Below are 12779 nucleotides of genomic sequence, written 5' to 3'. Positions count from 1 at the left end.
TTTTTCTTTTTTTTTTATCCTCACCTGAGGAAATGTTTTTATTGATTTGAGGCAGAGAGAGAGAGAGAGAGAGAGAGAGAGAGAGAGAGAGAGATCAATGAGAGAGAGAAGAAACATCAATTTTTTGCCTTGGCTATGTGCCCTGACCAGGGATGGGTATGTGTCCTGACTGGGAATCGAACTCACAACTTTTTGGTGTAAGGGACGATGCTCCAACTAACTGAGCCACACTGGCAAGAGCAAATTTTATTAAAAAAAATATATATGTACATATAATAGAGAAATGTGAATTCTGGTTATCTTTGAGATGTGATTATAAGTGTCTTATTTTCTTTTTTTATTTACTTCTTTGTATTTTCAAACATTCTCCATCAATATTCATTATGTAAAAAACTATATAAAAATTTATAAAAATTGAGAGGTAGTATAATAGAGGGATTATGTGTACAGTCCATTTTTGTCCAATCTTGGGAAAGTTGATTAACTTCTCTGTCCTTCAGTTTCCTCATCAGTAAAAATGGGAGAGTGTTTGTTGAGTAGTAAGAATTAAATGTGTTAATGTCTATCAGGTGCTTACAGTGCCTGTATCATCCTGTCTAATAATTGTTAGCTTTTCTTCTTATGTTAATCTGCATTTAAGTTGATCTTTACATGTTTTGTATTTTTGCATTTAAAACCGACATATTCTCTAAGTTAAACTCCACCCCTCCCCTGAACCATGGAAGCTGGCCACACTGAAAGCATCTTGTTCCATAGGTTCACACGGTCATTACTCATCTGGTTTCCTGGAACTTTCCTCTCCTCTTCCTCTCAAGTCTCACCTACCTCCAGATCCATGTAAATGCGGTGTCTTTGTGGAGCTGGGTGTGATTTTTCCTGGTAGAAGTAATGTTGTTAAGTTTTTATTCTCAACATGTTTCACCTGTACCTCTTTCATGACACAGAATTTTTATTTGGCATTATAATTAGTTATACATATTATTTAGCCTTGTTGGGCTGGAGGCCCATGAGGACCTAGCCTAGGTTTAATTCCATATGCACCGTACATAGCTCAATAAATATGTATTGCATAAATGAGTGACCAGAGGCTACAGAATGTGGTATTACCTTGAAGCATGCAGTCGTAGGCTTTCCTATCTCTCCTTCCTAATGCGTCCCAGAATCCCAGAGGCTCGGAGCCTTCCTCACACTCGTGTATTGTCACTTTGCTGCTACTATGCAGTCCTGCTTCCAGGGGGCATCTGTATGAAGACCAATCATTTTTATTAAGCTTTGGAAGTACTGACAGCACAAAATTATTCAAGATTAAATCTATAGGTGAGTTCACCATTCCTCTTCTACTTTCTAACTAAATCAATTCTTACAAATAAATAAAAACATGCTCTGTGGGGTAGGGATTGGCGTGGTCCTTAGAGAGAAATGTACAATTACATATAATTTGTAATGTATAGAATATACATTTCTATATGTAATATACATATTTCCTATTCCTGGTCTTCTCCTGCAGAAACATAAGCTTCATGGGGACAGAACTTGGATTTACTCACTGGCAAGTCCCTAGTCCCTAAACCTCTGCTTGGCACCAAGTAGGTGCTCAAGAACTGTTGAATGAATGAGGGAATGAGTTCTTTGTTCTTTTGTTGTTGTTTTCTCAGAGGTCCAAGTAAAGAATCTGATGGGCCACGAATGCCTTCGGATACCTAACAGAATGTCATTTATCATCCCTCCCCACTCGCTGGCCTTCAGGATGGTGTTTTGAGATGAAACATCTTGCTTCACAGCCATCTGCCTATTGAAGGTTCACTTGCCCTCCTCCTCTCCTCCCTCTCCGTGTACTGGTGGGTTTTAGAGCAGTCACAGGGAAAGCAGGCGCACAAGTTTTGATGCCCAGAGAATGGATTTTACCAAACTGCACTGTTTTGATCTTGGGAAATTCCTCATTTTTACGATGCCCAGAGAATGGATTTTACCAAACTGCACTTCAGTGGTATGTTTTGACCTTGGGAAATTCCTCATTTTTACTGTATAAATCAGTGGTTCTCAACCTTCCTAATGCCACGACCCTTTAATACAGTTCCTCATGTTGTGGTGACCCCCAACCATACAATTATTTTTGTTCCTACTTCATAACTGTAATTTTGCTACTTTATGAATCGTAATGTAAATATCTAATATGCAGGATGTATTTTCATTGTTACAAATTGAACATAATTAAAGCATAGTGATTAATCACAAAAACAGTATGTAATGATATATGTGTTTTCCGATGGTCTTAGGCGACCCCTATGAAAGGGTTGTTCGATCCCCAACGGGGTCGCGACCCACAGGTTGGCGACCCACAGGTTGAGAACCACTGGTATAGATGTTACAAGGTCCTCCAAGTTCTCACCAAGGAAACGCTGGGCATCTCCTGAAGGACTGGGGGACACTGGATTTCTTTGTCAGATTGCAATGTCCATGCTGCATGAGCTGCTAGGAAGCGCAGAGCCCCAGCAGCAGCCTGCCTCTAGACAGGTGACAGGCTGGTACAGCCCCCTCCTGAGGTCCTCACTTAATGCTGTGGCACAGTGTGTTTTCTTTGTATAAGTAGTCAATGCCGGTACGTGCCTGGGAGAGGAATAAAAGCCTCCACCTGGTGGGCTGTGTCTGAGAAGTGCCTCAGGGATCCAATAACTCACTGTTTGGAGGCTGCCTTCCAGAATGCAGAAATACAGTCTTTCTCTAAAGATGAACATCTTTCACCAAACTCTTCATTAGCTAAGTGCTTTTTAACATTCTACTGTTCTGACAAAATTAAAACCCAGAACTTCTAAAAGATATTTGAAATTTGCTCTGTTTAAGTAACATAGGACTTTAGGCTTATAATTCAACAGCTGAGTCATACCTATAAAGAAATGAAAGCGCTTGTTGAGGTCTTTTTCATCACCCCTCACTCTGCCTTTTATTGAGGCAGATAAAACCTCAAAAAGTGGGAGAAGCCCTCAGGTTGAAGGTTTTGGCCGAGATGCATCAGACCCACCTGGAATGTTAGACCCTGACAATGGTCATAACCACCTTTAGTGAAGTCACTGTAAACACACTGGGATGTCCACTAAGGAATCCAGGGAACCCTCTGGCCTTAGGCTGTGAATCCCTTAGGTAACCCCTTCCAGAAGAGGCCCTCACACCCACAACACTCACTGTTCTTTGATTTTATTTGCTGCAGTCCTTCCGACCTCCTTCGTGTGGGCTTGGGCTTTGCATCCATGCCACAGGTAAATGAGGGCTTTAGTTACGTTGAGAACAACCATGGACGTCCTGGACCTCAAGCTACTACAGTGACAGGCCACTTCCAGCAAATTTCCTTCCATGGGCACTTCTCCTCGCACACAGTACAGCCTCCACTCACCTGCAGGGGGCACCAGCGGCACAGGGTTAGGAGGTATGCTGCACAGGAAGACTGGGCCCTCAGGGCCATCCTCAGCAGTCCACAGCAACGCAGTGGTCGGCACACTGCAGCTCGCGAGCCACATGCGGCTCTTTGGCCCCTTGAGTGTGGCTCTTCCACAAAATACCGACTTCTGCGCATGGCCATGAAGTTTCAATTACGTACATGCGCGCCCACACGCGGTATTTGTGGAAGAGCCACACTCAAGGGGATAAAGAGCCGCATGTGGCTCGTGAGCCACAGTTTGCCGACCACTGAGGCTGAGGCCATGGGCCATCTTACTGCCAATCCAGAACACAATTCCTTTTGGAGTTAGGAATAGGTTGTCAAAAGTTTTCGATGCAGAGATACCATTTTTACAAAATTTATAAATGCCTAGGTAAGTTGCAGAATAGGCATATATAAAAACCCTCTAAAGCTAAGGGTTTTTTTGGAGCGTTTTCTTTTTTTGGGTGCTGGCCAATAAAAATTTCATAATTTATAATAGACAATCCACTGATTTTTTTCTTTTTTTAAAGAGTCACTGTGAGGATTTCGTTTAAGGTAATCTTGTAGCCTCCAGCATACATGGGGGTGGGAAGATGAGATCCCCCATACAGCTGCTTTATGAGCCAGACATCAGGTGGCTTTCGGTGGGAAAGCTATGGCCATATGAAGAGAGACTTACTCTAAACCCCACGCCTATAAAAACACTTTCCAGGAGAGGAAAAAAAATCTAATTCAAACAGTAAAAGTGACTCACTTTGTGCATTTTCTTCCTCCTCTTCCCGTCTTCCGGAGTGCACCACCATCCCCCCTTGGAAACACTGCAGGAAACAGGGGGGCTCCTTTCCCTGGAGGACCTGGACCTTCCAAGTTAAGCACATTAACATAAGTAACCTGCACTGGTTTTCCAAAGGGATAAAAATTATACACCCTATTGCAGAAAACGTGAAAAAAAATACAAGAAACAGGAACAAAAGCCAGTTACAATACTATTATCTAAAGATAACCACTATTAAAAATCTAGTGTATAACTTTACTTTCAAAGTATTTTTCAGGTATGTATTTTTTCCAAACAAAAATATGATTGTTGTTTCATGTTGCTTTCTACCCTGATTTTTTTTCACTTAAAGTTTGTCTGTTATTGAATATTTTTTAAAACATGAATTCTGATATATAAATGGTATTTTGTGGTATAGATGTAACACAATTGATTTAAACACATTTTTAACAAAGTACACCGCTGAGCAATGAGGATGACTAATCACCAACTTAGTAACCCTGGGGGAAAGAACTGTCTCTTTTGTAACATTTGCAAGAGTCTGATCAGAGCCTTTGTTCACCAGCCACGGCCTCCCCTGGCCTGGTGACGCACTCTCTTCCATCAGGTGTTAGCTGCACCATAATAACATCAGGGTTGAGTCAACCCACGCTTACTTTGGCAAGACATTTTCCCTTAAAGAGGAAAGTGTTTATTGAGGCTGGCAGTCGGGGAACATTGAAGGTAGGAAGCATTTCTCACCATGAGTTAATTTGTCAACCTCAGGGCCCATTTTGCATAATTAAATGCCATTTTGTGGCAGTGTTTTATATGCCTAAAGTGATTTTCCATCTGTTGGATTAATAAAAACATGAAATGCTTCAACCAGATAGATTAAAACTCAAAACTCAAAAAATGATTTTGAGGGCATTCATTCATGGCCTTTACAAAAAAAAAAAAGGCAGTTGAAATTACTCATTACGAATAGATGAAAATGCAACGGTCACTAACGACTATGGGTAAAATACAGTCCACAGCAGAAGAGGATTGGATCTCAGGAATCTAGAAGGCTAAGTGAGTAGTGCTCTGTTTCTGGAGAAAATGCCTCCGTTATCCCTCCTCCTGCTATTGTTCACTGTTCACCCAAGAAAGTAAAAATATCTGCACTGAGAGCTCTTAATTGCTGGCATTGAAGGAGGGAACCTGAGGCACAGGTAATCCAAATCCTAAAAAGAATGTTTACAAATCCTTGGTTTTCAGTAGTAGTAGAATCTGCTTGTTGTTAAGCTGGCTCTGGGCTATAATGGGGAGGAAGACCAGGACAGATATGGTCTCTTTCAAGCTTGTGGGGAAAGACAGATAATAAATAAGTCAACAAAACAACCATGTAGTTTTACATAGTAGTAAGTGCTATGAGAAAAATAGCACATTGGAACGTAAACCTGAATCATACGAGCTAAGAGCATAAACCTGAATCATATGGCCTAAGAGTTACATACAGACCCAGGGGTAAGAGTGCACAGGCCCTGGGTGGGTAGGAAGAGGTGCTGAGGAGCAGCAAGAAGACTAGAGCAGTAGGGACTTGTGCAAGAACAGGGAAGGTTGGAGAGATGTGCAGGGCTGCCCACGAGGGTGCTGGGAGACCACGGGCAGGCTGCTGAGAATGTAGGCCATGGGTTGGAGAGCCAGGGGTGATGCAATCTGGCCTGGTCTAGAAAAACCACTAGAGCTAGTTTAAGGAATGCAGATGTTGGAAATATTAATTTTTACATTAATCTGATATCTCCTTAGGGTGCATTTGTGTAAGTGGAATAACTGATTAAAGCTTAAGAACATTTAAGGTTCTTTGAGCCAAAACTATTTTTCAGGATGGCTGCTTCCAGTTACACTTCCAGCAGTAGCATGCAAGGTCCTCATCCCATGGAGCCCTTGCCAGCCCCGATCCAGACTTTAAAAAAATCTCTACCAAATTTAGAAATGGAAAATAGCATCTTTTTACTTTATTATGTCCCTTTCCTTGATGATTAGTTAGGTGGAAACTTAAAAAAAAACACTCATGAGCCTTTTGTCCTCATTTTGTGGATTTGCTGCTATGTAAAACTACATGGCTGTTTCGTTGACTTGTTTATTATCTGTCTGTCCCCACAAACTTGAAAGAGACCATATCTGTCCTGGTCTTCCTCACCATTATAGCCCAGAGCCCGCTTAATAACAGACAGTTACTACTACTGAAAACCAAGCCTTTGTAAACATTTGCTATTTGCAGGTACATTTTGTTAAAGACCATGTTACAACAGGTGGGCCTTCCTGGCCCAGTGGTGGGGGGAGAAAAATGAGGTGCAGCCTGAAGTCTGGAGCAGCCGGACCAGGACTCAAAGTGTGTTGGGTGAGTTGTCTTTGTTCATTCGAATTGGGCCCTTTGGGGACCAGGCGACACGTGCTGGGCCAGCTCTCTCATTTCTGGTGCAGCACTCTCCAGGACGTACCTGGGCACCCCTTTCTTCATCCAGCTCCACTGTCATCAGAGCTGACGTGCCCTTCTCACTCACAGTCGACTGCCGGCCTTGCCAGAAGAAGTAGACGCACTTCTCTTTGCCAGCCACCCTTATGGAGTGCTCTCCCTTCTGTCGGTTCCCCACTGCAAACACAGAACAATAGAGGGCAGGGTGAGCAGCTGCTAAGACAAAAGAAGGGCAAGTGCATGGCTCTCTTCTCAGGCTCTCAGGAAAAACAGGAGAGAAACAGCTTTTGGGCGCCAAAGCTGAGGAGAAATCATTCATCACTGGAGGGAAAGTAAATCATACTGCGGGACAAGAGAAAAACCACCTCTGCCAGCTAACCGACCCTGCAACTTTAGCCGGAGGGAAGTGATTTTGATGCCTTAAGACAACACCAGTCTTCCTAGAGCAGTGGTTCTCAACCTTCTGGCCCTTTAATACAGTTCCTCATGCTGTGACCCAACCATAAAATTATTTTCGTTGCTACTTTATAACTGTAATGTTGCTACTGTTATGAATCATAATGTAAATATCCGATATGCAGGATGGTCTTAGGCGACCCCTGTGAAAGGGTTGTTCGACCGCCAAAGGGGTCGCGACCCACAGGTTGAGAACGCTGTCTTAGAGGAAGGTGGCAGACACGCCCAGGGCGACAGAGGAAGCGGTGACTCCACAGCAGGATCTTCAGCTTCCAAAGATGCAGGCGCAATTTCCACATTATACGGCTCTTTGGCAAAAGATTTGCTGGTAGAGAAAAGATACTGAAAACCACAACTGGGCCAGCTTTAAGCACAAAGGAAAAAATTTAGTCTGTTAACACTATTCTAGTGGGGGAAAAAAACACTTTGATGTCTCGAAGTTCTGTCAGAAATAGAAGCGATGAATTGCTGACATATCACTTTCATCAAATAATCTGGGATTTAAATATCTGTCACTGGGGCTGTAGCCAGGATTAAGTGCCGGTTATCTTTACTGTCCGGCGCCTCGCAGGCATTCGCTACCTATTAGCAGCCCACAGAAGGCAGATCTCACTGAAGAACAGTCACGGAAAGTTAATTGGCCAAGTGGTGGTTCTGGAAAGTATTTCAGACCTCAAGGCCGCTACCTTTAGGACTAGACCTCACTTTAGACTCTCCTCATTCATTTGCTCAGCAAATATTTATTGAGCACCTACTATGTGCCAGGGAACTCTAGGATTCTGGGGCTACAAAGATGAGCAGGATAGACACCTTCCTTGCTTTTTTTGTTCTACTAAATAGATGAGCAAGATACTTTGAGACAGTGGTAGTGATGAGGAAAACAGGCAGGACCAGGGTGAATGCTAATGGGACTGCCTGTGGAAGGAAGGCCTTCCAGCAGAGGTGGGTGAGTGGAGGCCTGAATGACGATGGCCTAGAAGGTAGAGCCTTTTAGGCTGAGTAAGGTCAGGACACCGAGCTCTTTACTAAATGCCCAGTGGCCTAGTAAGTGGGCTCAGCAATGGGAAGATGCCAGTGATTTTAACACCCATTAAAAATTAATGATAGTAACTGTACTCTCTGCTCTATATTACCTTAATTTTTCTCAGCTCCAATCCCATTTACTAAATCACAGGTGTCCTGAGGTTTGAAGATAAGAAAAAAACTTATTTAAGATGTTAAGAGGTCAGAAGCCATATTTATTTATTTTGTTTTTTGGCCTGTTAGCAAAGTACTCTATAACAGTTCATAAATGATTGTAATTCTTAAAGTATTTTGCCTAAGCACTATCTTCAGTGCCATCTACTGTACACCTGAACTGGTCAAGCCTGTATATTTTTAGTGGGAAAGTGAAATAGCAGCCATCAATGAACAGGTTATAAATGTCCACGATTAAGTTGGAAGGCACTTGATTGAAATTTATGCTGATTTAGATAGGAATAAAGGTTTGCCTTTGATTAGCAACCTTCAATGTAGTGAAATTTAGTTATGTTAATCAGATTATAGGGAAAAGATATGCTTACAATATATCACAGCAGTTGTTACCTATCTTGGGATTTGTTAGCACTTGAGTACATTGTGTAAGTATATAGCAGTCATGCTCAATAACCACTGCTTGCACCCTAACATTCTAAAATGGACTTGAGTGTATGAACCTAAAATAGAATTGTATTTTATAAAACAGATTTTTCACAAATTTTTCTTGAAACTTTCTTCAACATATTCAAATGTAATCCTATATACAGCTTAATTTTTAACTCATTTATTTATTAATTTTAGCAAAGGAAAGATTGAGCTTTTATTAGTAAGAACTTCTGAACTACAATCATCATAGCCATCAAATGCCTAATCTAAAGTGTTAATGTTATCAAAATACTTTCCAGAGTAAGTTCGTGAGCAGCAGTTGTATTTAGGAGAAATAGAAAACTGAGGTATGAACTCTCATGGTCAAGGGTCTAGAGCAGAACCCTCTTACGGATTGCTACTTACAGGAACCCGCCTGTATCACGCTCCATGTTGCCTGACCCAACATCACTGGGTACCTCAAGCAGCTTGTTTCCTGACCTTCGGGGGCAGGAGCCATGCCCTGTAGCTCCTGAGGTGGTCATTAGGGCAGGGCACTGACCCACCGAGGCTTCGAGACTCCCTCTGTGGGCCCCAAGGAGCTGGACTCTCTGTGTGCCTGTGCTGGGTGGCCAGTGTTCAGCAAGAAGATGACTGTACTGCTGCTTTCTGCTGAGCATGCCCAGAACATCCTGAGCTCTGAGTTCAGTCCTGTTTGCAGGTGCAGTCCTTGTGGGATATGATTGATGAGGAGCTGGACTAGCAGTCACCAAGGGGCCAGTGCTTCTAGGAGGGCCACATGTGACTGCAAATGCCAGTGGTCTATGCTTTTCTGCTTTCAGAGGGACTGTCTGGAATCTGAATGCTCCCCACTCTAACTTAATTCTTTGAAGCTGGACTTCTTCAAAGTTATAACTTTGCTCATAAAGATACTGCTGGAACTGGCTGTGAGAGGAACACATTGTCTATTCGGAAGTAATATAGAAAGTATTTGCCTGGCTCAAATCATTATTTCTTAGGGGCCTCCAAGTAAATAGTTTATGAAGACCTCAAATATTACATTTATTTTGTTAATTTATTTTCATCTCATTTTATTCATTCATTCACTTGCTATTATTTTTTTTTATAACCAACAGTTCAAGTAAGAAAATGGCTCAATTTAACACTGTAGAGTCCCTTAGTCTCCTTTTATAAAACAAGTGAACGGTTCCCCTTGTATTTTAAGAACAAGAACTATGTATGTCTTCAAAGGTTATTCCTTAAAGTGCCCTGTTCCACACCCAGAGCTGAGTAGTTTCTTCCCCACTAAACTCCCTCTTATTGTTTTTACTAGAGGCCCAGTGCACAAAAATTTGTGCACTAGGAGGGGGGTGGTCCCTCAGCCTGGCTTGCGCCCATTTGCAGTTCAGGACCCCTTGGGGGATGTCCACCTGTTGACTTAGGCCCACTCCCCGGGCGATCAGGCCTAAGCTTGCAGACAGACATCCTTCTGGCAACCAGGGAGCCCTCGGGGGATGTCTGACTAAAGGCTTAGGCCCCCAAGGGATCGGGCCTAAACCGTTAGTTGGACATTCTTAGTGCTGCCACGGAGGTGGGAGAGGCTCCTGCCACCACCTCTGCACTGGCCAGCCATGAGCCAGCTTCTGGCTGAGTGGCACTCCCCATATGGAAGTGCGCTGACCACTAGGGGGCAGCTCCTGCATTGAGCATCTGCCCCCTGGTGGCCAGTGTGCATCATAGCAACCAGCCATTCTGCTGTTCAGTCAATTTGCATATTAGCCTTTTATTATTATTATATAGGATTGCTGACTAGCAGCACAGGTTATCACTTCAGTTTGCAATATTCTGCATAGTGACTCATGGGAGTTGCTGTTGTTTTGGGTAAATCGACGTTATCTCATCTTCATGTCAAAGGTAGTAATTATGCCATTGCTGCTTAGAATGTCAAAGATGATTATTTCCTGCAAGGCACATGCTAAACATTATACATACCAGACTATAATATTCTATGAGTGGGTGTTATAATCTCTATTTTTCGGTGAGAAAACCGAGGCTCAGAGAGGTAAAGCAACTTTACCCAACTTGCAGAGCTGGTATGGAGGGCCTGAGAGAGATTCAGACCCAAGCCATATGGCTCCAGGGCGCGTGACCTTCCCTCTAAGTGGCAGGGCCTCCTTATGAAAGGGGACATGGTTTCAGTGCCCAGCTCCTCTCTCTCTTAGCTGTGTGACTCCAGGTGAGTTACTTAATTTTGGTGTCCTGCTCCTTCTCTGAAAAATGAGCACAAGGACAGAACACATCTCATGAGCTCGCTGTGCAGACGCTCAGCTGGAGCCTAAGGTAAAGCCCCAGTGTGTACCTGTGTGCTGTGTGGCCCCAGGACCTGCAGCCCAGCACTGGGCACAATCCTGCACAGCCTCCTACCCTACCTTCCCACTGTGGGCAGTTGCCATCTCAGGGGACCGAGCTCTTCACCTTAGCATGAACTAGTTGCCTCTCCCTGTCTGCGCCCCATTGTCACTTATAATATACTAGAGGTCCCGTGCACGAATTTGTGCATGGGTGGGGTGTGGGAAACCATACATTGTCTTCTCTATCAGAGGGCTGTGGACAAGGATCCCGGAAGGCTGATGACCCCTGAAGCCCTGGCGGGTTGTGCACCCACTGTTAGTCCAGACAATGGTACCTGAAGCAACTTCCCCATTTATTATTATTATATAAATCCTTGCTGATGGGCTAGTCTGCCTGGTACTGGAAATTGCCTGCCTAAGGGCTCCGCTATGGGTGTATCCCAAACCAATAAAAGGTTGGAGAGGCCTGAGCACCAGTGGAAGTCCTTCCCCTTGAGTTGGACTTACCTGTCTGGCCCCCCAGTATTTCCAAATTATCTCTTGTCTCTTCTCTTTCATTTCTGTGCAGCTCCTCTTTCAGATCCTGAACCCTGAACCATGTGGGACATGGGGGGAACAAACATTTACAACAGGGGGGTCCCTTGGCTTGGCTGGCGATTGGGGCTGATTGGGGCCATCTTACCCAGTCCCGATGGAGCTGATCTGGGCCGGCCGGTGGAAGCATGGGAGGTTGGCTGTGGGCGCGCACTGACCACCGGGGGCAGCTGTTTGGTCGTAACAGTCACTTAGGCATATATATATATGTGTATATATATATATGGAGACTAGAGGCCAGGTATATAAAATTTGTGCATGGGGGGGGGTGGGAAGGGAGGTGTCCCTCAGCCTGGCCTTCACCCTCTCGCAATCCGGGACCCCTTGGGGGATGTCTGACTGCCAGTTTAGGCCCGATCCTGGCCTAAACTGGCAGTCGGACATCCCTCTTACAATCCAGGACTGCTGGTTCCTAACCGCTTGCCTGCCTGCCTGCCTGATCGCCCCTAACCATTCTGCCTGCCTGCCTGATCACCCCCAACCGCTCACCTGCCTGCCTGATTGCCCCCAAATGCTCGCCTGCCTGCCTGATCACCCCTAACCACCTCTGTTCTGGCCTCCACACCCGGGAACCAAACTTCCCTCCTCTGGCTGGCTGCAGGAAACTGGGACCCAGGCTTCCTTCCCTCTGGTTGGCCACAGGCACCCGGAACCTGGGCTTCCCTCCCTCTGGCCAGCTGTGGGCACCTGGACTCAGGCCGGCTTCACCCAGGCCAGCCTACAAGCATCCGGGACCTGGGCCGGCTTTGCCTGGGCTGGCTGCAGGCACCCGGGACCTGGGAGGGCACCCAGAACCCCGGGCAGTGCTGCCTTGGTGGGCTGCAGGCACCTAGGACCCGGGTGGCGCTGCCCAGGCCCCAGCTTTGTCAGGAATGACGTCTGGAAGATGTATGCTCTATCTGGTCTAATTAGCATATTACTCTTTTATTAGTATAGATACCTCTTAAAGGCAGGGTCTGAATTATTGACTTGTTCCCTGTAAAGTCTCTAATACACAGTAAATGCTGTGCAGCTAATTTAAAGCTTTATTTATGTTTTTATTTTTATTTTTTAAATACTTTTTTAAAAAATATATTTTATTTTTTACAGAGAGGAAGGGAGAGAGATAGAGAGTTAGAAACATCGATGAGAGAGAAACATCCATCA

At 44.4% G+C, this 12779-nt stretch overlaps 1 protein-coding gene across 9 annotated transcripts in view; it reads right to left on the bottom strand.

The window, feature by feature from the left end:
• Window positions 1–12779, bottom strand: part of SVIL (supervillin) — a 96284-nt gene that overhangs the window by 8460 nt on the left and 75045 nt on the right. For all 9 annotated transcript variants that reach the window (XM_015559933.1, XM_006757520.2, XM_015559928.1 and 6 more), the window contains 4 exons: window positions 6656–6807; window positions 4170–4275; window positions 3181–3388; window positions 1108–1241 (listed from right to left, as the gene is read on the bottom strand). In XM_015559933.1, coding sequence (XP_015415419.1) covers window positions 1108–1241; window positions 3181–3388; window positions 4170–4275; window positions 6656–6807 — 600 coding nt within the window. The remainder of the gene's footprint in view (window positions 1–1107; window positions 1242–3180; window positions 3389–4169; window positions 4276–6655; window positions 6808–12779) is intronic.

The sequence above is a fragment of the Myotis davidii genome, unplaced genomic scaffold (genome assembly GCF_000327345.1).
Source record: "Myotis davidii unplaced genomic scaffold, ASM32734v1 scaffold515, whole genome shotgun sequence".
NCBI classification, from domain to species: Eukaryota; Metazoa; Chordata; class Mammalia; order Chiroptera; family Vespertilionidae; genus Myotis; species Myotis davidii.
This window is presented reverse-complemented; position numbering and strand designations above follow the sequence as displayed.